Source organism: Plecotus auritus (assembly GCF_963455305.1).
Source record: "Plecotus auritus genome assembly, chromosome: 3".
Taxonomy (NCBI): Eukaryota; Metazoa; Chordata; class Mammalia; order Chiroptera; family Vespertilionidae; genus Plecotus; species Plecotus auritus.
The window spans coordinates 220,831,778-220,856,025 of NC_137772.1; the positions used below are offsets into that span (position 1 = coordinate 220,831,778).

The 24,248-nt window shown below is 42.4% G+C and overlaps 1 protein-coding gene across 2 annotated transcripts; it reads right to left on the minus strand.

Moving 5' to 3' along the window:
- Positions 1–1,197: 1,197 nt before the first annotated feature.
- Positions 1,198–19,007, minus strand: DDX17 (DEAD-box helicase 17). Of its 2 annotated transcripts, none has more exons than XM_080659450.1 (13): positions 18,600–19,007; positions 15,011–15,161; positions 13,988–14,087; positions 12,385–12,518; positions 12,013–12,078; positions 10,306–10,447; positions 9,318–9,478; positions 9,058–9,230; positions 8,625–8,735; positions 8,290–8,351; positions 7,838–7,897; positions 3,695–3,931; positions 1,198–2,762 (listed from the first exon to the last, which is right to left on the minus strand). In XM_080659450.1, exons 1-13 carry the CDS (start codon positions 18,647–18,649, stop codon positions 2,257–2,259), a joined length of 1,953 nt encoding a protein of 650 aa, XP_080515576.1. In that variant the 5' UTR covers positions 18,650–19,007; the 3' UTR covers positions 1,198–2,256. The 2 variants fall into 2 exon arrangements, with proteins under 2 accessions (XP_080515576.1, XP_080515575.1); XM_080659449.1 differs by having other exon boundaries at positions 3,689–3,931.
- Positions 19,008–24,248: the final 5,241 nt, after the last annotated feature.

Here is a 24,248-nt window from a genome sequence, read left to right on the forward strand (position 1 = left end):
GAGGGATTGGGGAGAAGCAGCCCCATAGCTTAATGTTGAAATCCTTTCCCTAAGTGAGCTTTAACCATGACCGCAATACCTAGCATCAAATGAGATCCCGTTTGCCTGTGCTCTGAAGCTAAGGCTGAACCTGAATTATGAGCGACAGGCAAAGAGGCTTAAGGTTACTCTAGACTACAGGAACAACTCTGCTAGGTTCCAGCTGTGCTCAGGCCACAACAGCTTTTGGGATTTGGAACATGCTAACTTGACCATATGATTACAATATCCCTGTTGGAAAAAAGGGAGGCAAGCAACAGACTAACTACTTATTGCTTGCTTGCCCAGAGATCTTTCCTAAAAAGGGACGCTTCTCAGACCCGCAAGTGAGTATGACAGCCCCTCTGGTGGCACCTGTTTTGGAAAAAAAAAAATCAGAATTCTCATGTAGAAATGTCTACGATGGACTTAAAACAGTCAGTGCTTAAACGAACAAAAACATTTTTTTAGGGGGGCAAGAACACTTTGGTTTACAAGCACAGAGCAGTTTTGTCTTGTTTTTCCTGTGCCTACTACCCTCTTTCGGCCTCAACTTCTCTAAGGGGGGAAAAGAAGTTAGGAAAAAAGAAAGGACTGGAGGGAGAAGTATAGGGGTGGGCAAAGATCTCACATGCATATATTTCAACTTATGCTCACAACCTACCTGTATGTTGCATTTTCAACCATACTTTCAGAACCCCTCAGAAACAAACCCTTCTCTCAATTTCAAAAGGAAAACAAAAAACTTCAAGTATTTAGGTATTTGAATCTGACAAATGAGCACACGCTCAGGCCTTAGCCAAAAATGCAGTGGACCCTTCCCCTTTAACTACGGTGTGAATGGGCAATACTGATGACAGCACTGAATTTAAGTCTTACACTAGGATAAGACAGGTTTCTGACTCTGTCTGATCTCCCTGTGCTGTTATAGTGAACACGAGTGCAGGGAATTCTTCCCAGGCCTATTAAAGGGAGTCTCAGCAAAACAGTCACCATTACTATGAAGGGGACAAACTCACCTACCTTCAGACGGAGGGAAAGGAAAGGACTTGGGCTATTACAGTCCTCTGTAACTTTCCTTAAGCGCTACCTACCTGTGAAAGCTGAGTGCAAGAGGATGCCAAGGAAAATGTGCACCCAGAGCTGTTACAAAGCACTGCAGACAGAGTGTGAAGAGAGTAAGAGTTCTTCCTTAATAAACCCTTAAGATCCTTTATTCAAGGTCATCTGGCCAAAAGGGCCGAGCAGCTGGCAAAGTGTTGCTTTTATTCTAGCTCTAGTTAAAAAAAAAAAAAAAAAAAATTTCCCACCGAGTATATTGTTTATAATTAAAGGTGAATGCACTTAACTGGTTAATAAAGTAAATTTCCAGTGAGCATTTATGTTCATTCTGCTAACAGCAGCTGTCTGATTGAAAAATGAATTTCACAGATGGTCCCTGTTGATATGGGGAAGAAAAATAGGCAGCTTCCCAGATGCCGAGATGCCACCTTTAACCATTGCAATAAACACTTGGGTTTTTTAATTTAAAAGATACACTTAAAATACTCAGACTTGGCAATTCAGTTTCTAACCTGACACTGAAATGATTATTTTACTGGGAAGGGGGAGGCCAGAGTGTAAGGGAGACAAAACCCATTAGAATTTTTCAAAACTGTGAATGCACTTAAAAAGCAATCAGCCAAAAGGACAATGGCAAAGCACTGTCTTAAAAACTCGTCAGGCCTGAGGAAGCCTGTCCCACCCAGCTTGGGAAACATTAAAAACCATTATGGAAAATACGCAGCGAACTCTCTCTTGGTTTTCTAACTCAGTAATAAGAACAATTTAAAGCACAGATGCCATCTTCTTCTGCGGAATTCAACCCTTTACCCTCCCCACCCACCCCCAACTCAGGACAACAAAAAGGACTCCCACAAAAGGGCCTAATACCTTGCCTTTTCTTTTAAGATGAAAAATAGCTCAAATATCCTCAACATGCAAGAAGTTGGGGAGGGGGGAAATCTCTTCCAGTCAGCTATATATATGTGTTTTTTACAAAAACTATTATTAGACTGGATCAATTTGGCGGGCAGAAGAAACCTGGCAGTGAATTCTAACTAATCTGCATAAAAGACAAAACCACAATGGTTGAGGGGTGGGGGGGAATAAAAAAGAGAAGGGGAACAGAAAAAAAGGGAAAGACAGCGTTCCTTTAAATGTAGTAAGTCTGCACAAGTCACTACCACTTGAGTGGTTTCATTTACGTGAAGGAGGAGGGGGTGGAGGAGGAGGAGGGTACTGGTAGGCAGTCTGCCCCATGTAACCTATCATACTGGTAGCTCCAGGAGGCTGTGCAAACTGCTGTGACATCAGTGGCTGTGGTTGCTGCCCAGACCGGCCTATCCCACTAAACTGCTGGCCAGAGCTCTGTGAACTTCTCCCAGTTGAGGTGGTGCTACTAGCCCCATAAGTGCCAGCGCCATATTCCTGGGCTGTATAGCCACTGGTGCCATAAGCAGCTGCACCATAGGTGCCTTGAGCATAGGTGTATTGGCCTGCTTGTGCTCCAAAGGCAGAATTTGGACTTCCATAGCCACTGCCGTTAGCATAACCAGCTCTATCGGTTTCACTACGATCCCGATAGCTTGCAGAGTCTCTCCGGCCACCATCCTTTACTCCTCGAAGCCTCCGGTCACACTCATCCTGATACATCAGATTGGGATTATTGGCAGAAGAAGCGGTCCGGTATCGAGAACGACCTCCTGATGAAGGATACAATTAATTTTTAATGCCAGACTTATGATGAAAATATAACCACATGTAAAATGTCCTACTAGGTACAAAAGTATTCAACATTCTTTCTTGATATTTAACTAGCCCAGCCTCCAACTCAGTACTTAAAAAACATACCCATAATTTGAATCTTTAATGGAACATATTCAAAAGAATTGTAAACATAAAGAATATTCAACTACCTATCCATTTAGAAACTGTATTTACTTGAGGATTACTGAGAAGCTAAATCTTATAAATTTAGGAACAATGGCAAAGAGGTATGTGACTTACCAAAGGATTAAAAAAGAGACACAGCTAAGCTCATACCACCGTGAGAGAAGGGATCCTATACTAGTGCACCGTGGTTCTCAAGCATTGCTTTGTGGTCCTAACTGCATCTGAAGCATCTCACAAGCTTTAAGAAAGATGCTCAGGTTCCTAGCTCAATTCTAAAGCCCCAAAACCTGTATATATAAACATCTCAAGTAATCCCAATGTAGAGCTTAAATATGCATGCAATAAATTGGGGGGGAGACACCAAAATGGTAGTCAGGAGGTGTAGATTCTAGTATATTTTGCAACTAATTTTTAGATCCAGTAACTTTGCCTGCTCTACTCCCACACACTGGTGTATAATTAGGTATTAAAGTAGCCATAATTCAGCTTAATTTTGAACATACACTAGGTACTTAAAAAAATACAAAGGTCAATTTTATATTGATCTACAGAAATAATACGCTGCAAATGTAGGACCTTCACACTGTCTTACTCAGAAGAGATTATAAAAACTATTAAGCACTGTCCTTTGTTACTGAGCAGCATAATTAATTAAAGCCTTCACAGAATTAAAAAAACAAAGCACAACGAATACAAAAAGATACCTTGGCAGTACCTGGAAAACTCCAGGACTTACCCTTACCCCCTCCTCCGCCGCCTCCTCTGTGGTCCACCAGCTGCATCAGTTTGGGGTTGATAGCCTGATTAGCTTCTTCCAGCACTTTGATCAACTCTCTGGCTTGCTTGAGGTTTCCCGGGGTGAAGAAGGTGTAGGCAGTGCCCTTGTTGGTGCTACGGGCTGTTCGGCCAATGCGGTGCACATAATCCTCTGAGCTGTTTGGATAGTCATAGTTGATCACAAACTTGACATCTTCCACATCTTCAAAGCCAACGATGAGTCAGCGTAGGTTGACGTGGCAGGGAAAGAGAAGGTAAAGGACATGCCAACAACAGGTGGAAAGCACAATGCAGATGACAGCAAGAGGAGAGAAGATTAAGTTAGTAACCACTCTGAACAGGAACAAAAAAAGACTCATCCCAACAGAGTAAAAGAGGATTAATGATTCGTGGGACATGCATAGGAAGTGGCATCTTTATCAGCTGTAAAATCCTAAGGGAATCCCATTCAACCATCCAAACTGCTGCCTCTTCTGTCTGTATTTTAACCAATACACTGACAGAAGTTACACCAAATTCCAGCTCTATCCTTTTCAAAACTGGAATGAAGAAAGTGGTACCACCATTAAGTTAAAAGGCCAAATCACTTCTACTCTGTTGGGAGAAGCCTGTCAAAATCTACAAGAAATATAACAAACTTACCTTTAAACCAGTCACAGAGCACAATGAAAAAACAAAACAAACAAAAAAACAAACAAAAAGAACTCCATATACTTCATTACTACATTTTAAGGAGACTTAATAAAAGTATTTTAAAATCTTTTGCTCTTATATTTTAAAAAACCAACCAGAGCCCAAGTATACATCTTGTTTCCTTTGCAGAAATATCCAAATTGTCTTTCCCTTCCATTACGAGAGCACATTACACTAAAATTTCACTCTACCACCAGGCCCAGCTCTGCCAAATGAAGATGTTTTTGCTCAACTCAAGGTTATTTTAACTCAATACTTGCTTCAATTTATCAAAGATTGTCTACGTAACCTGGGAAATTAATAGCCAGAGTGTGGGAAAGACCATGAAACCTTGAGACACAAGTTTAATGTTCTGTCCACTGCTGGGAATTGAGCTGAATAACCTCCTAATGCTTAAAGTATGTAAATGTTAGTGTAATGCTTTCAGCTAAATGTACCTTTTTTTTACCTACTTAAACAAAAACAAATTTAAGAATATAACAAAGAATCCTAATGTTTTGTGGAAAAAAATCTGCATTTTACAAAGAATATTCAGAAAATATCCTAGATAAAACACAGATTTTTGTGATATAAATAATTAAAAAACATTCTCTGTTTGTTACCAGACCGATGCACACTCCCTCCTCCTTTGGGAAACCGCTGCAGCCGATCCCGTCTCTTTGCCTTTTATTTTTGGCGGCCTCCTTTCGAAAACTCCGCCTTCTGACACGGGACCACTGGAGCGCGGGGAGCATGCATCAAGGGTCCGTGGCAGTGAGAAGTCCCCACACACGCTCGCTCTGTGAACTGGCTTAGATGCTTCTCTGTAGCCCCATTTGGTTGCCAAGCGCCGGAGAACCTGGGTTCGGGTAAAAATTTCAGGTCCTCCAACGCCTCCCCCAAGGATAATTGGGGTGATTGTAGAAAAAAATAATTAATAAAAAAATGTAAGTTACATCCAAAGGGTCAGACTGCATCTATTGCCCAGACTGGATTAATTTCAGGGGGGAAGGGGTAAAGATTAAAAAAAAAAAAAAATCAGCTATTGTTAAAGGGCCTGCGAAGAAAGGGGCATTATGTCTGTTTCTTATTACAATAAAGGCTCCTCAGTCTTTACTGACCCCTAAAGTCCTGAAATCACACCAGAAAGACGAGAAGGCAGTCATCACAGGGGGCAGCGTGAGTCTCCGGCTAGGGTCGTTGATGCAATAAAGGAAAAACAAAAATTTACAGGGCCAGGATGGATGTGAGGTGGGGATGGGAAATTAGCTCCATGATCACATCTTCAGAGATAGGATAATGCTCCTTAGTCAATCCCATTGTGTATGACCATGGGCAGCAGAGCAAGCTGAACTACTGCACTGGATGTCCAGACGTGTGCTTTCCTAGCAGAAAGCACTGGGGACTGAAGTCAACGGTTCAGATACTAATACTTGGGAGTATTTCTGGAGGGGTTCAATAGGGGGCAGGCATGGTGCAAGTTCTTCATACTAGAAAGGTGTCCTGTATGTGCACAGAGCTGGCTGAGGACACGTAAGAGCAAGCGCAGAATTTGATTTTCTCCAGTCAAGCCTGCCCTGATGTTATTTGTGCACGGCCACAATATTATCTTGCTGCCTTTAGAGAAGATGCTGTAGCAGGGTGAGAAATTGAAAAGTTAATGTTTGGCCAACTGCCTAGGGTAACAGCTTTTTGTTTGACAAGCCCTGTAACATGGCCTGAATCTCCAATCACTAATTGGGTGGGACAGACTAGCCAATAGGCTCATCTAGAGCTGCTTCGGGCCAATGTAGATTTGCCTCAGCCATGTACTGAGTGATCTGCAGCTGATATCAAAGCTTCTGTTAAAAAACAAAACAAAATAAATTCAATACTTTTAGCTTAACAGCATGTAGTTTAAACAAAAAATGGAAAAATCAAAAATATCTCAGTGGAAAGGGAGTAATAAATAGTGATTTCCTGAGGATATTATAACATTATGGGAATCAAAGAACTTACCTGAAGGGAACATTTAAGAGGCCATCGCTCGACAGGAAGTGAAAAAAGGCCTGGTGACTCAGCTGAAAATTGCACCCCTGTCTATGAGGTAGAAGCCTTCACTTTCCAGGATCTTGTAGGACCTTGGTCAGCATTCTGCCATTTTGGTGGGTTTTCCCTCCTTTGATTTTTACAAGGCAGCAAACAAAGGGGCCCAAAACAAGCACTGATGCTGAGTAACAAGAAACAGACTCGGGATCTTCCCTCTCCCCGCACTTGGGTGAGTGGGGGTGGGATGAAGAGTCTTAAGTTATTCTAATGGTAGCCAATTGATTTGGTTTAGAAATGCAGGGGACAGGGAACAAATATTTTTAAATGTCTAGGCAAGATGCACAAAGAAGCTACCAGCACATAGCAAGCCTGTTTAAAAACCACCATCACTGAAAGCTTGTCTGTAACTGCTTTCAGGCCTCAGCCTCTTCTCCCAACAGGCCCAAGTTCTAACCGCACAGATCCAGACATGACCTCAGAGGGCAGAGACAGTTTTCAGTCATGGCTGCAGGTCACCACCTCTGAAGGAGGGAATGATGAGTGCAATGTATAGTCTTCATTACTTTTGTATTCCAGTTATCTGAATAGCTGTTCTCTTTGTTAAATATTATGAGGGAATATGGTACTTCTCACCTTACTGGGCAAGAATTTAGGTACCAATCAATAATTTAAAAGACATCTTTGTGACAGAAATAATACCTTTTTTAATGTAAAAGTTTTGAGTTATCCCTGTTTAAGCTCAGAATAGGCTAAAATACAAAATATCTCTGTATATCTTAAATCATAACAAGTCACAAACTCCAGGAAAAAAAGCCTCAAATTAAGTTTTTAAATTGGAAGAAAGCACTTCGATGATATGAGTATGGGTAGGAGGGGATGAATGAAATAGTTCCCATAGTAATTTTACTTCAGTAAATAAAGTTGGGCAATGGAGATTTAATTGCAGAATGATACCGTGTTTACAGACTTAGTAAATCCCAAGAATACACTGTGTTAGCATTCGTGGAATTGGACCTTTCTATACACAGCACAGATTGGTCTAAGGAAAAGAGAAATGGAAAACTAGTTTCTAACAGCTAGGTGCAATCAGGCTCATTCGACCCGGATAACAGAAGCTGAGCTGTTTAGCTGAACGCCCCGTTCCGTCTGACTGTAGGAATAGTCATGCCTAGCTAGGCCTTGCTGCAGACCAAAGCCGTTTGTTAGCAGGAAGAGACTTTGAAAATAAAAACCAAAAACAAAAATGCCAAGGTTAAAAAAAAACTGTGGGGGGTAAAATAACACGCTTTGTATTCCTCTCCTTTAAATATTTACCTAAATACACATATATACAACTCTAATTTAAAATGACAAATCTTTAAACCAAAAGATACATATACCATTGACAGAGACACCTATCTATACAAACCTAGCCCACGGGAGGCTACATCTGTGGCAATGAGGATGGGAGCCTTCCCAGAACGGAACTCTGCAAAACAAAAACGATACCGTGAAAACCAAGCTCTACACTCAAGACAAAGTGGCATGCCTCTAGAAAAACGACCAAGTAAACATCCGTAACTTTATGGCCTTTACCACACCGCAGTAACATTCCACATCCCACTAACTAGAGCAATGCTAAGCAAACTCCAGCCTGCAGGTCAAATGGCAGTGCCTATTTTTGCAAATAAAGACTTGTTGGACCACAGCAAAGCTGTTTCTTTACATATTGTGTCTGACCATTTTTGTGCTACAAGACCAGAACTAACAGATGTGACACATACAGCCTGCAAAGCCTAAAATATTTACTGTCTGGTCCTTTTACAGAAAGTGTGTCAATCCCTGAAACAGAGTATGAACAATGCTTAGTTTTGAACTCACCATTAAGTACCCAATCTCTTTCTGGTTGACTCTTGTCTCCATGGATACACATAGCTGGCCAACTGTCAGAAGAAAAGTGACCAATATTTTAGAAATCTTTTTTTAAAACGGAGAAAAACTAAGCTTAAAAAAAACAAAAAACACAAGTGCAACCATATGGAATTATGAAGGTTTATTATAGACAGACTACATAAATAGAAGACTATGTCCATTGAAAGACCACAGGCATCAGTAGGCAGAATTAAACTATTATACAACACTCACAATGCCAATGGAGAAATTCCCACTGAACCATAAAACCCGAAACTAACCAATTACTTGGGTGCTGCACTCACCCATCTCTGCGCATCCTTCGAGTGAGGTCATCACAGCGTCTCTTTGTCTCTACAAATATTATTGTCTTATTTTCCTTTTCAGCCATTATTTCCTCCATGAGTTGGATCAACCTGAAAACAAAACCAGCAACAGTGCAGCCATTCAGAGACCTCCCAACACATTATGCAGAAGCTATGTCTGCAACATCAACCCCTCACATTACTTTCTCTACAGCTGATAATTATCAGAGCTGGGATTTAAATCCAAGGATCCAGAATCCTTTGCCTTTAACCACAATGTTCTGACAAATGACATGAAGACTAGATTGTTGGAAAGTTAGCAATGTTTTAAGTGTTTTCAGACCTCAAAAAAAAGTTTCTCCAATGCTTTAATTTTGGAGGATTATTAAGGAAAGGTTTATCAGAATTATGGAAACAGTGAAATCACTCATACTTGTGGTCTTTTTCACTTTCCATGCAGACGTCCACAATCTGGAGGATGTTGTGGTTGGCACTCAACTCCAGATTGCCTACGTTGATCTGGGTGTAATCACGAAGGAAGTCCTCCGCGAGCTGTCTCACTTCTTTTGGCCAGGTTGCACTCCACATCAATGTCTGCCTATCAGGCTGTAAAGAAAGGAAAGGCTTTCTTTTAGGCTAAGGAACTGCGACAGGCAACGGGTATAAATAGAGCGTATTACCAGCTTTACACACCCTGATTTGGTCAACAATTTTACGGATCTGGGGTTCAAAACCCATATCAAGCATTCTGTCAGCCTCATCCAGTACAAGGTAAGTACATCGGCGAAGATTTGTCTTTCCTGACTCCAGGAAATCTATCAGGCGCCCAGGAGTAGCTATACAGATCTCAACACCTGTAAAACAAAACCGAAGATCTAGCAACTAAGAATCTTTTTTTTTTAAAGGCTCACCCAAGGATATGTTTGTGTGTTTTTTTTAAATTGATTTTTAGAGAGAGGGCGTAGGGAAGAAAGAGAAACATCAATGTGAGAAACAGCGATCGGTTGCCTCTAATTCGCGCCCCAACTGGGGATCGAACCTGCAACCTTTTTGAGTACAGGACAACGCTCTAACCAGCTGAGCCACCTGGCCAGGGCAATTAAGAATCTTTACACAGACCTAACCAGTTTGGCTCAGTGGATAGAGCGTCGGCCTGCGGACTCAAGGTTCCCAGGTTCAATTCCGGTCAAGGGCATGTACCTTGGTTGTGAGCACATACCCGGTGGGGAGTGTGCAGGAGGCAGCTGATCGATGTTTCTCTCTCATTGATGTTTCTAACTCTCTATCCCTCTCCCTCCTCTCTGTAAAGAATCAATAAAATGTATTAAAAAAAAGAAGAGTCTTTACACTGTCCAAGCCTCGGCAGACTAATAAGCACGATCTCTGGTGGGTGTGCTCCATGCCACAGAGAACGAGCTGGCTACGTTTTAACTCACTGCCTGGGAAAGCACGTTGTAAGGGTTTAGGCATAATCCTCAAGCCTTCACAAAGCATGCTAGCAAGTCTCTAGCCATGCTGAACTTTCCCCAAGCAGTATTTTAACCATACCTAAAAACTTCAACCTGCTGAAATACTCAATTTTTTTCACAAGAACCCTCTATTTTAGTCTTAAATTTCATTAATAGAAATTGACAAAATGAGATAAATTAATAATTCTTATATGCTAATTTTAAAAAATTACCTCGTTCCAAGTCTCGAATCTGGGGACCTTTAGGAGCACCTCCATAAATGCAAGTACTCTTCAATTTTGAACATTTGCCATAGTCATCAGCCACCTGCTGTACCTGCTGGGCAAGCTCTCTTGTAGGAGCCAGAACTAGACACTGAAACAAACAAAACACTTGAAACACATATCCCAAGTTTTTTAAAAAAAGTACAGAAGCCTATCTAATTCTTTTTCTACTGTCTAATTTGGTACTTCAAAGTATGTAATGAGGTGGGAGGCTGTGAATATAGAGATATAAGAGACAGTGCATTGAAATGATAGTTTACTTTTGACATATGGTTCATTACTGTTTATATATGCTATTTAAGTGGATTTACAGATTGTATTACCTAGTTTTAACTAAAGAACTCCCACAAAATGAACAAATGGTTTTAAAATGATACCTTTGATTAAGTATTATTGAAAAACAGATGAGCCCTGGCTGGCACGGCTCAGTGATAAGAGCATGAGCCTGCGCACCGAAGGGTCAAGGATTGTGGGTTTGATCCCCAGCCCGATCAGGGCACCTATGGGAGGCAACCAATCGACGTGTCTCTCCACATCAATGTGTTTCTCCCATCCCAGCCCCCTGCCACGTCCAACTCTCTAAAATAGCAATGGAAAAAATGTCCTCGGGGTAGTACTGTAAGAAAATAGAGCTGACCCTCTTCTGACTTCTAGTTTAAGCTCTTAGCCAGGCACCTTAGGCAAAAACAATGACTTATACACAATCTGACAAGTAGTTGGCCAAAACGATACAAAATGAAGACACTCTGAAACAGGTATCATTTACACGGTTAACAATGAATCTTGCTCTTTACTGATCCATCAGATACCATCTAATGATAATAAAGCTAACTCAGCCACATGGAATACATTACATAATACATAATGCAAAGTAATGTGTTATTTCTTTTGTGGATATTAAGACATACTGCAACAATGTACGTATTGATATAGAAAGTACAAGCTCAATTAAAAAAAAAAAAAAAAAAAGCACCGCCATGGACAGTGTGGCTCAGTTGGTCAGGCGTCATCTCATGCACCAAAAGGTCCCAGTCCAGACACATGCCTGGGTTTCAGACTCAATTCCTAGTAGAGGGCGTACAGGAGGCAGCCCATCTGTGGTTCTCTCTCCCTTTCCCTTTCTCTCTCTAAAAATCGATAAAAACATTTTAAAAAAACAACAGATACAAATGTATTCAAAATGTTTAAAGACCACTACTTGAACTTACAGGAAACAGCTGGAGTGAAAAGAACCAAAACAGAAAACCATGCTGCCCTATAAATATTAACGGAAATGTTACTTAGCCACAAAGAATAGACATCCCAAACCTGACTTAAATCCAGAGCAGGGGCCTCATTTCACTGCTCTTCAGTATCCCCCAGAAAATCACTGAGCAATGCTTGAACTAATGCTTATATATGAAGGTAGTATGCACAGTGGTTAGAAGTAATATTGATTCAAATTCAAGCTCAACTATTTATAGCTGTATGACCTTGGACAGGTCATTGAATTGCACTGTCTAAAATTTATCAGTAAGATGGGGATAATATCACTTCCAGATATGCAGGGTAGAGATGAGAATGAAATCTGAAAAAGTATGTAAAGCACAGTGCCTAAACACAATAATCATTAAATTACAGTTATTCTTAGAATTATAAGCAAACTGAAACACTTACGATTGGACCATCTCCCCTTTCCAAGTATGGCTGATGGTTAATATGAACGATTGCAGGCAGCAAATACTGAGGGGGGGGGGGGAGAATGACAGTCTTGTAAGAAAACTGAGCCATTATCTTAGCAGTTCTAAATTATCACAGTAATTGATAATGCCCAACTAGGAAAATGAAAACAGTACAACTGTGACAAATATGTGCAATGCAAATTTAAACACAAAATGCTTCCATCTATTTCATATAGCTAATAAAGCTAAAGTATTACCTACACAATATAAATTAAAATTTTATAAAGAATTGAGAAATATATGTGGATATTTAGAATAGCAAAATAAGTCACCACAATGTGAAAACTCTTCCCATGCTGGTACGTACCGCCAATGTCTTCCCAGAGCCAGTCTGAGCAATGCCCACCATATCCCGGCCACTAAGAGCCAATGGAAATCCCTGGCACTGAATCGGAGTTGGTTCTGTGAAATGCTGATCCATCAATACATCCATTACATATTCTGTAAGAGGATAAATATTAATGCTTTTAGTAAAACTAAGCACACAGCCAAAAGAACTTTCTTTTAAAATATATTTTTATTGATTTCAGAGAGGAAGGGAGGGGGGAGAGATAGAAACATCAATGATGAGAGGGAATCATTGATTGGCTGCCTCCTGCACGCCCTCTACTGGGGGGTCGAGCCCGCAACCCGGGCATGTGCCCTTGACTGGAATCGCACCCAGGACCCTTCAGTCCGCAGGCTGACACTCTATCCACTGAGCCAAACCAGCTAGGGCCAAAAAAATTCTAAAGCACTGTTTTTGGCAAAATTTACCCAGCTTTACCTCTCTCCATGAGAGGTGTTTTTTTCTTTAGTTACTACATCCCTGATTTGCCAACTACTACCTTTCAGAGAGCTGCTACCAGAGCCATTTACCTTTCCCTTCAAAAACTTGAAAACCACTGCCCTCAAGTATCTTAACAAGGCACCGGCACATGGCAATCACTTATTGCTTGCCAAATTCAAATTATATCCAGCTAGAAAGCAATTCCATTTTGCTATTTCTTTAACAGGCAGAGGCAAAACCCCTAGGGCAGCGATTTTCAACCAGTGTTCTGCAAGAATTTTTAAAACACGCAATACCCGACTAGTCAGGGAGACTGACCTCTTTTTCCTTAGACTGTCAAATAAAAAAATGACAACAGCCAACACAATAGCCGTCCAGTGTGAATGAATCAAAATTACACCTTTTTTGTCAGCTTGGCAGGAAATGTATGTATTTTTGGTGTGCCACAGAATTTTAATCATTAGTTTATGTGTGCCATGAGAAGAAAAAGGTTGGAAATCACTGCCCTAGGGCAGTGGTCGGCAAACTCATTAGTCAACAGAGACAAATATCAACAGTACGACGATTGAAATCGCTTTTGAGAGCCAAATTTTTTAAACTTAAACTTCTTCTAACGCCACTTCTTCAAAATAGACTCGCCTAGGCCGTGGTATTTTGTGGAAGAGCCACACTCAAGGGGCCAAAGAGCCGCATGTGGCTTGGGAGCCGCAGTTTGCCGACCACGGCCCTAGGGGAAGAGGAAACTCTAAAAAAAAAAAAGTTATACATCAGAAAATAGATGAGCATTAAAATAACCCTCTTATGTAACAATATATTATTTCCTTCTCGCCTTGAGGTTTTAAAAAGTAAAAAAAAAATTACTTTAAAAAACATTTTTAATTGATTTCAGAGAAGGGAGAGGGAGATAGAAACATCAATGATGAGAGAGAATCATTGATCGGCTGCCTTCTGCATGCCCTACACTAGTTTATAGCTCAACGCTCAACCACTGAGCCATGCCACCGGGCCATAATTACCTTGGTGAAAAGTAGAATACTTTTCAACGAAGTCACGAGTATGGTTCAAAACCTTTAAACAATCTATCACCCATGTTTACCATTCAACCTAAATTAACAATGAAGATCCTGGCGAGAACACTTACGTGGGAAGTTAGCATGATGGAAGGCAAAAACAGGTTTAGGACAAACATCTCCCCCTCTCACTGTAATCTCCTTCTTACGGCGTAGTTCATCAACCTCATACTATGGAAGAACATGAAGGAAGACAAATTAATAAACAAGTTATTTTAAACATGCAAAAAACCTTATATAACAATCTAGTTGAACAATTATCATCCAATTTGAAATTAAAATGGAAAACGAGTGAGGAGACACCCAACTTTGTGAGGCAATAAAGCAGGTGATAAGAGTTTCATTTTCCACATGAGAAAACAGATACTCATAAATGTTAAGTAGCTTGCCCAAAATCAGAACTAGGAAGAGGGACAAAATGTAATCCAATCCTATCCTATATAATAAGAGCCTAATACGCTATGGGTCCAACCGTTCAACCAGTCGCTATGACGTGCACTGACCACCAGGGGGCAGATGCTCCAACTGGTAGGTTAGCTTGCTGCTGGGGTCGGGCCTATCGGGACTGGGCAAGACAGGCCAGACACACCCTGGAGCCCTCCCGCGGCCCCTCCTGGGCCTCAACTGTGCATCGGCCTGGCCTGCGCCCTCTCGCAATCTGAGACCCCTCGCGGGATGTCGGAGAGTCGGTTTCGACTGGTGCAGGCCGAGGAATCCATGCACCAGGCCTCTAGTAATGAGATTAAAAACCAGGAGTACACAATGCTAATATTTTAAATTTATTTAACTTACTTCATAGATGAAAAAACATGACCTCATATACAGATAAAACCATATATGACAAAATGGTTGAAAGCATATCAACAAAATGAGAACCAAGCAATCAATACAAAAGTACATATTTAAACTAGTTTCTCTTATGAGTACTAGCAGTTTTAATAAGAATCTAAGGAAGTACCACTGCACTAGAATAAAACATGTAACAGCAATAGCAATGTATGTGTAAATTCTGGCTACTATGTTTACTTGGTTCATTACTGTGTATAAAAAGGTAAATAAATAAATATACCGCCCCCACCCCCTCCCCAACTCACTGGAGTCAGTCTTGCCACTTCTGGATGTTCCACATAAAAGTTCTTCTCAAACTTGGGGAGCTCACTCAAATCCCACTTCTTTTTACGTAAACGCTCCCCAGGATTACCAAATTTCTTCGGGGGAAGGCCACCACCACCTCTTGCTCCAAATCTGGAAATATAAAAAAATTTAGCTGTTAGTATTTTAAAAGAAATATACTTTAGGTGCCATAAAACATGCAAACGATATGGTATAGTTATAATAGGTGAAAAATTAAAAATTATTAATATATCATGAGGATTTCAACCAGATTCTGAAACCCAAAACAGTCTGAATTTTAATTGTGCCAATTACAAGATGATTTTGAGCAAATTATTTAACTTCTCTGTCCCTCGGTTTCTTATGCAAAGTAGAAATACCACTTATTTCAGAAGTTGCTGTGAAGATTAAGTGAGTTGGTAAAGTGCTTAAAACAGTATCTGTTATAGTAAGCACTCGGTACAAGTTAGCATTCAGTCAATACTTACTGGGTATCCCCTATATACCAGGTACTGTTTTAAGAGGTCAAGATACTAAAGTGAATAAAACAGAAGTCTCTACTCTTTTGTAATTAATATTCAGACAAGAAGGTAAGGGAAGACATTAGTTTAAGCTTAAGAAGTTAATGGTAAGACTGTGACAGGTTGTACTGACTATTTTAAAGGGCCTTGATTTCCTGGATTTCAAGCAATTCTTGAAACTCTGGCTTAAAGACCTAGCTAGACATTTCTCTAAATACAAATATATATAAAGATTGTTGGCAGGAAATTTTCTTGGGGCCACTGAATACCTACATTCAAAAGGCAGAACTGAGTCAATTTCATTTACACTACTGCTCAGCTGGCAAGAGAAACCAGGAACTAAAACAGGAAAAGCATAAGGCATCCAGATACAAACATCAAAGGTAAAACATCTCTGACATTTTCCATATGCCCTCAGGTCCAAAAACCATCTGACTCAGCCCCAAACACATTTGTAAATGAAACAACCAACACAATTTTAGTAACAGCAAAGCCAAGTCTCTAAACAGTCTTGCAAAGAAAGTAACAATAAGCAATGACCAACTTTTAGAGATTGTCAGTAGTTTATATTAATTTATGTGGTTCCTAGAAGGTGCCATTTCAATGCTGCTGCTGCTCCTGCATTCCAATGCAACTGAGACCTTAAACTAAGGAATTAGAACAACTTTTCAACAGTAAGGTTCCTGTTAAGGTTTATAAAAAAGAACCCCTTATTTTATTAAATAAAAATGTTTTTTCCTTTCTCCTTAATGCCTTGGCTAATTATCCAAGACATACCATTCTACACTAATGATATAATTGGAAACATGGGGTTCTTTATAAATATGCTGTCTTCTAACTTTATAATTAATGCTGATTTCAATATATATTCAAGAGAGCCATTTACCTTTGCAGAATTTCATAGCAAATTCATACCATCCTTTAAAGATGCATGTGTCCTAATTACCCTGGCATACTATGCTGCTCCTTAAATGCTTTATTGAGTATTAACAGTTTAATTTGGCTCTACATACCAACATGCAAAATCATGCTAGTTAAAATGAACAATGCACACTTTGGACTGTACAAATACACTGACCTCACTCATTCCCCTTTGAAAATAATAACCCATTTCAGCTCTGTAACACAGTTAAGGACAAAACAATAGCAATTCAAAAACATTAAAAAAAATTCATAGTGGGCAACCCACTTGGGTCCCCTCCCTGCTAGAGGGAGTCTGTCTCTCAATAAACTTTGCTTTCGCTTAAAACTGTTTTTCATAGTAAATGTAGTTAGGGCACATATTTTGAGTGTCACTTTGCTCGAAATGAATAATTTTTTTTAAGTTATTTACTGATTAAGGTATTACGTATGTGTCCTTATGCCCCATTAGAAATTAATAATTTTTAAAGCGTTTAAAAAATGCTTCTGATACTACAGAGTCAATATGGGATAAACTAAATATGGATCAGTAACTCACTTTTCAAATTTTATTACTAAAGCACATATATGATGCAGTGAAATATTAAGTAAACAGGTAATAGAACATTTACCTGTACCTTAGTAGCCTCTGCATGCCTATTTCAAATTTACAACATCCATAACTACCTCTAATTTTAAACATTCCCTTCCTTTTTATAGTCTTGCCATATTTGTAGGTATCCTTATATGCATTATCCTACCACATCCTGCTTTTTTACTCTTGAATTCTACTGTATGAATACCCACAACTTATCCAGACATTTATTTCCAATATTGTCATGAATGATGCTGGTACCAACTTCTTTGTACACGAATGCTAGAGCAGTTGTACAAGGATTCCTCCGGGCCTTAGGGCTTAGGGTATAAGCTTGAGGGATTACTGGACCATTTAACTTCGGTAGGTAATGTTCTTTTTCCTAAGGTTGTACTGAAATTCTCTTCTAAACTTAGCTATACTATGAAACACTTAGCAAACGGTTCACTTCTAGTCCTCCAAACTTCTAAGGTACTTTCCTCCCTAACAAGGCATAAATCAAAACAATCCTTTTTTATTTTGTAAATTAAGTGATCACTGAGGTGCTTGTGACGGGTAGACCTGATCCTCGTATATTTGAACCACAAAAGACAAGTTTGGAGAAAACAATGAACCAAACACCTACTGCAGAGAGGCAATTGCAAGCAGTAATCTCAATTCCAGAGGACAATGCAAAGTAAAGGCAACTTTTATTGCAAAAAAGAAACAGCACAAATCAGCATGGATCTCTCTCTTAGGCAACTTTTTCGTTTAGTCGACGTTAAGATTTGAATTTCAGTATCTGGGAGGACTTCAGTTTTAAACCTGTTAATTTCCAATCCTGTAATCGTGGCGTTACATCAAAAACTTTCTAGCGAGGCCGAGAAATTAATGCTCCAGTCCAATTATAGAAAATAAAGACCGAAACATGGAAGGAAAAAAATACAAAAAACTACAAGACCCAACCAAAAACCCCTCCCTTCGCAAACACGCCACTTAGATGGCAATTCCATGGCTTTATAATCCAATGTGCGTCCTTCCAATTATTTAAACGCGACTAATGGCGATTTTAAAACTAGAAGACAGCCTCTGGTTTCAGACCAGGTTTCCAGTTCCGTTAACAGTTACCTCTGGCGACAAATAACACGAGAAGCCATTTCGCGTTAAGATCTTCCTAGGCTGAACTTCGAGATCTCATTCTATTCTCAACAAGAACATCCGTTTCACAGACGAATGCCGAGGCCCGGAGAGATCAAATGGCTTGCCCAAATGGGACAGGCTCGAAGGCGGGGAAGCGAGGCGAGGCCCAGGCCGGGTCTGCGACGGCCAGGCCGCCCCTCCGCGCCCCGACGGCCGTCCGCAGGGAGCTGGGGCGCCGCCAAGCCACCACCCCTTTGCCAGGTCATCAGTGACCCCGGGGCCCAGACCCACTCAGAGGCCCGTGCACTAGACCGCTATTATGTCCCGAGTGCCTCCCGGAGTCGGGAGCGTTGCTCAAAGGCCGGGGGTCCCCACAGGAAGCATCCACTCCACCCCCAGCTCACACAGGCCTTTCCTTTTCTCCTCCCCCCTTACCCTCCACGGTCACGATCCCGGTCCCGGTCCCCAAAGCCGCCTCCGCGCATGGTCCCAAATGGATAGAGATCTGGGAGCGGGGCACGGATGGCCGCGCTCGGGAGGGCCTGCGGCTCCGGTCTGGTGACGACCGATGGCGGCGGCGCCTCCGCTGTTGGGGCGGCGGCAGGCGCGGCGCTCTCTCGCTCCGACGCGCTATCTCCCGTCGCAGACGCCACCGTCGCCGCCTCTCTCGTCGGAGACGGTAGCAAAACACAGAGAATCGGGGTTATAAAGTCAATGGGTAGGTTTGGCTACGCTCAAACCCGGCAGGGCCGCGGTTTAGGCGTCTCCTTCCTTCCCGGCGACTGCACAAAATGGCGGCCGGCGCTGAGACTGCTCCAGCTTAACGCTACGTACGTCGGAGGCGCTACGTAAATAACGTGTCGGAATAGCCCCGGGCTTCGCGCAGTACTACGGATATTCTTGGAAGCATTTTACGCCACTTGCGAAGATGGACGCATTTTACGGTCGGAAGAAGGAAAACAAAATACGGAGCGGGCGTAGCGTTCTCGCGCCACCAGAACTAGAACGTAGGGCGGGAAGGTGGGAAGAGCCTCCGGCGCGACGTAACATTCTTTGCGTCGTTAGCCGGCCCACTGTTGCGAAGATGCGCAGTATGCGTAACGCATTCTCTTTGAAGAATAGAGGATTTTGCCGAGTTCGACCGCGGGGCGATAGCCGGGCTTGCTTTTGCAAATGCTTTGCAAAGAGAATAACAGCCCTCCATGTTACAGTCGTCAAGTTTCAGGGTCTGCAAGTGCCAGGAGCCCGGAGGGGCTGAAAGGTCCCTGGCTGGCTCTCTGAAACCGCAGCGCTGGGCCTGCGGAGACTGGCCGCCTGCCCCGGCGCCATTTCCTTCCGGCTGCCTTTCGCTGCGCTGTCGCCGGCAGCCATGACGGGTGCGCCGTTCTTGCCGGAGGCGGGCAGCAGCGAAGGCCCGGCTGGGTTAAAGCCCTCTGCTACACCCGGTTCACACTAAAGAGCCTGTCCTCAGCAGAATGTGTACACTGCCCGGGCTGAGCACAGCGGACTCACAAAGAGCCCAGTGTGGGGGCACCCCTCCTAAGGTAGCCGCTGGGGTCCCTGACCGCGGTCAAATGGCGCTGCCTCGGGAGGCCCCGCCGCCGCCTTTAAGCCGGTACTCGGCGCTGCTCAGGCGGCCCGTGCCAGGCCCTTAGGAAGGTGGTCTTCAGACAGAAAAGGTGAAGGGATAAGTCTTGTTTTTATTTTATTTTTAAATACATATATTTTTTATTGGTTTCAGAGAGGAAGGGAGAGAGAGAGAGAGAGAAGCATCAATGATGAGAGATTCATCCATCAGCTGCCCTCCGCTGGGGATGGAGCCCGTAACCCCGGCCTGTGCCCTGACTAGGAATTGAACCCTGACCTCCTAGTTCAGAGGTCGCTGCTCAGTCCCTGAGCCCCGCCAGCCAGGTGATAAGACACGTTTTTAACCAGCCTAGGCCGCGTTCTCCATTCTAAGCTGGCTTCCTTCTCCCTCCAACTGCACTTTAAAGCCTCACGTCTTGGTCAGATACAGTCACAGAACTGCCCAGCTCTTATTCCTATAGTTGGGTGTAAGCGGGGAGACTTGAGACCGTAATGGCGGGCTGCTGTCTCCCACTCTTTCTACGTGTCTCTGAAATTATCACAAGAATACCGCAAGGAAAGGGGCTTCCTGACTGGCCAGCCCGGTGTCGCTTGGGCCGTAGACGCAGATGAGTAATCGGATTCACTGGGCCAATGTTGACAGCCTCAGGCACTGTGCTAGGAATGGGCATGGCAATGAGCAAATCAGGCGCCGCCCTCACGGAGTTAGTGGGGGAGATGGACAAATGTTTATGCCGGGGTTGCTAACTGAAAAAGGAAAAGGGAAAAGTGACAGAGTGTGTGTGTGTGCCCGTGGGGGGGAGAGCATGCCGTGACATGGTGTTGAACAGGGGTGTGTGCCCGTGGGGGGGAGAGCATGCCGTGACATGGTGTTGAACAGGGGTGTGTGCCCGTGGGGAAGGAGAGCATGCCGTGACATGGTGTTGAACAGGGGTGTGTGCCCGTGGGGGGGAGAGCATGCCGTGACATGGTGTTGAACAGGGGTGTGTGCCCGTGGGGGGGAGAGCATGCCGTGACATGGTGTTGAACAGGGTGTGTGCCCGTGGGGGGGAGAGCATGCCGTGACATGGTGTTGAACAGGGGTGTGTGCCCGTGGGGGGGGAGAGCATGCCGTGACATGGTGTTGAACAGGGGTGTGTGCCCGTGGGGGAGGAGAGCATGCCGTGACATGGTGTTGAACAGGGGTGTGTGCCCGTGGGGGAGGAGAGCATGCCGTGACATGGTGTTGAACAGGGGTGTGTGCCCGTGGGGAAGGAGAGCATGCCGTGACATGGTGTTGAACAGGGGGCTGTGCCCGTGGGGGAGGAGAGCATGCCGTGACATGGTGTTGAACAGGGTGTCCTGGGACAGCTTCCCGGATGGAGTGACAGAGGGAAGAGCAAGTGCCAAGGCCCTGAGACAGAATGTGGCTGGAGCAGAGCCAGGAGGAGAGACAGGAGGGGCCAGGTTCAGAAGGGCTTGCTGGCTACTGTTAAGGACTTTGTTTTTTCCTTTTATTAAATTGGAAATCTCTGGAAGGGGTAAGCAGGGTGAGGAAAGGACCCCTCCGCTGCAGTGTGGGGAATTCATTGAGAGTGAGCAAGCAGGTGGATTAAATAGGCTAGGGTAGCAATCCAGGCAAGAGATGATGGGGCTTGTGCAGGTTATTAGCAACTAATAAGGGAGGAATGGTCTGATTGAAGTTGAGCTAATGACTAGCGAATGGGTGGGATATGAAAGAAGAGTCAAGGATGAGTCTTGTAGGAGTTGGCCAACAATTAAGCTCCTACTGGGATTTAGACCGGATGGGCACTGAGGGAGTTTTCTGGACTAGTTTGTCTATTGTATATGCTAAGTAATTAAATCTGAGGCTCTCTATGTAATAAGTACTTTATAAAGTAAGATAGATCCATTGAAAACCCCTACATTTTGCCAGGGGAAAAATAATTCATGTTTTGCTACTAGATCAGGTCCCTTTTTTACAGCATCTCATAACTCCTTTGTCTTCGTAAAGCTTTTCACAGTACTTAGCCATGTAGTCCTGTCATTTTTTTGCCCTCCAAAAAAATAAACTTTTAGTCTTCCTTTGGCAGACAAGCTTCTGGCAGACAAACAGGGATTATAAAGTGAATCCATAATATGCATTTCTCATTCTTGATCTATCTCTGTGTTTTCCTGCCAACGATGGTTGAAGCTTATTACATTTTCCTAAATACAGAGAAAGGTTTTCATTCCAGAGAACCTGGGAATTTCATTAGTAACAGTCAAGACTGTTGGTAAAAATGAAAATATGCTTTTCTCAATTCAGCCTTTTTTTGAAAAACCTAACCATATCTTACCATCTCGTACCAGCCAGCAATCACGCTCTTTGATATTTACCAAAAGACTTGAAAACATGTCCATACAAAAGCCTGCACAAGAGTGGTTATAGCAGCTTTATTCATCATTTTCAAAACTTGAAAGCAATCAAAATGTCCTTTAGTTAGTGAATGGATAACCTGTGGTACATCTAGACAGTGAAACATTATTAAGAGTTAAAAAGAATTTAGCTACTAACCCATGAAAAGACATGGAAGAACCTTAAATGCATTATTGCTAAGTGAAAGCAGTCAATCTGAAAAGGCTACCTGTTGTATGATTCTACCTATATGACATTCTGGAAAAGGCAAAACTATGGAGACAATAAAAAAATCAATGGTTGCCAGGGGTTGAAGGGAGGAAGGGAGGTAGAGCACAGAGGATTTTTAGGGCAGTGAAAACTATTTTGTATGGTATCATAATGTAGATACATGTCATTATACATTTCCCGAACACATAGACTGTACACCACCAAGACTGAACCCTAATGTAAACTATGGACTTGGGTGAGTATGTGCCAATGTGGTTTCGTTTATAGAAACAATGGGATGTTGATAGTGGGGGAAGCGGTGTGTGTGTGAACGCAGGGACATATGGAAACTCTCTGTACTTTCCACCCAAAAAATAGTCTTAAAAAATACCTAAGGACTAACAACTCTTGAGTGCTCATGCTCACCATGTTCCAGGCATGTGCTATGAGGTTTTCTTTTATTTTAGAAAAATGAATAATTCTGTGAGAAAGATTCAATCCTAGAGGATATTTAGGTGTTTTCAATTGTATTGGTAATGTTTCATTTCACAAGTATTGATTGTATTATTTTTAAACCTTTTTATCTTAAATATTTCATAATACATTTAAAATACGAATGAATGAAGGAGAATAAATGCAACTTTAGCTTCATATGAACTTGCTCACTGAGACAATGGGTTGTTAGATCAATCTTTACATCTGGTCTGCTTGACATTATATTTTATTCCTCAGTGTTACTGGTGTTCAGGTATACTCTCCTAGTGTGCTTAGTCACACTAAGGCATCTTTCTATAAATTAATCAATACTGGGGGACTAAACATACTGAAGACCAAGGGTGAAGGCCTGACCCTGAGGCATGGAACATTCACGCCATGTGAGATCTCTTGGGAAAAACCCAACTTGCCTTCACCAGCTGAAACCCCTTTCTTTGCCTGCCTTCAGACTTACATAGTCTTCAAAATGTTATTTAAATACTAGAGGTCCAGTGCACGAAATTTGTGCACTGGTAGGGTCCCTAGCAGCTGCCAGCTGCCAGCCAGATACTCCCTCTCTTCCTCTGGCCACCTGCCCCCTGGTCAAACTCCCGGACAAACTCCCAGTCGAGGGGACACTTTGCATACTATGCTTTTATTATATAGGATTTAAATCCTGTGTTGCTATTTTACTTCCCAAGACTTTGTGTCTTAAATGTCCCTGACCATACTGTAATCTCTTGAAGATATATTCTTCCTATCCCCAATGGACTCAACGTAGAAGACCATTTTACTGTAACTGTAGAAGATGGTTATACTGATGACCACCAAGGAACCATGCCTCCCTGTGTAATCCCCTCCCACAATGACTCTGGGTTTAGTGCATGACTTGCTTTGGCCAATAGAGCATTAGCAAGCATGAGGCAAGCAGAGGCTTCATAAGCACTTGCCCTCTTGGAACCCAGCTGCGTTGTAAAGAAAGAAGCTCAGGCTAGACTGCTGAATGATGACAGAGAAGTCCTACCCTTCACAGATCCCTGCCAAGATCCCAGATACATGGGTGAAGCCATCTTAGATCCACCAGCCAACCCATAAGCCACATGAGCTGGTTCCTTGCTCCGAAAAGAATGCCTCATCTTTTTTCTAGATGTCATTTTAGGAAGTGAAGGTAGAACTTCTGTAGCCATCTTTTACCATGACTGGAGCTTCTGGAGAACAAAACCAGCTCACTGAGAATGGGAAATGGGAGAGAAATAAAACCTGAGTCTGTGATAACATCATAGAGTTGCTGAATTAACTGTGGAGCTAGTTGACTTCTGGACTTTTTAGTATATAAGATAGCATATTTCCTCACTGTTTAAGTTACTTGGAGTTGGCTTTTTTTGTTACTTAAGGTTGAAGCCATTCTAACTGATACATTCCTCTACCAGCTCCAC

Excerpts from the sequence above, each read along its gene's own strand:
- DDX17 (XM_080659449.1), bottom strand. The coding sequence starts at position 18,649 with ATGCGCGGAGGCGGCTTTGGGGACCGGGACCGGGATCGTGACCGTGGA. Across the intron at positions 10,448-12,012 it reads AAAGGGGAGATGGTCCAATC|TGTCTAGTTCTGGCTCCTAC; the intron begins GTAAGTGTTTCA and ends TGTTTGTTTCAG. Across the intron at positions 9,231-9,317 it reads AAATTGTTGACCAAATCAGG|CCTGATAGGCAGACATTGAT; the intron begins GTGTGTAAAGCT and ends CTTTCTTTACAG.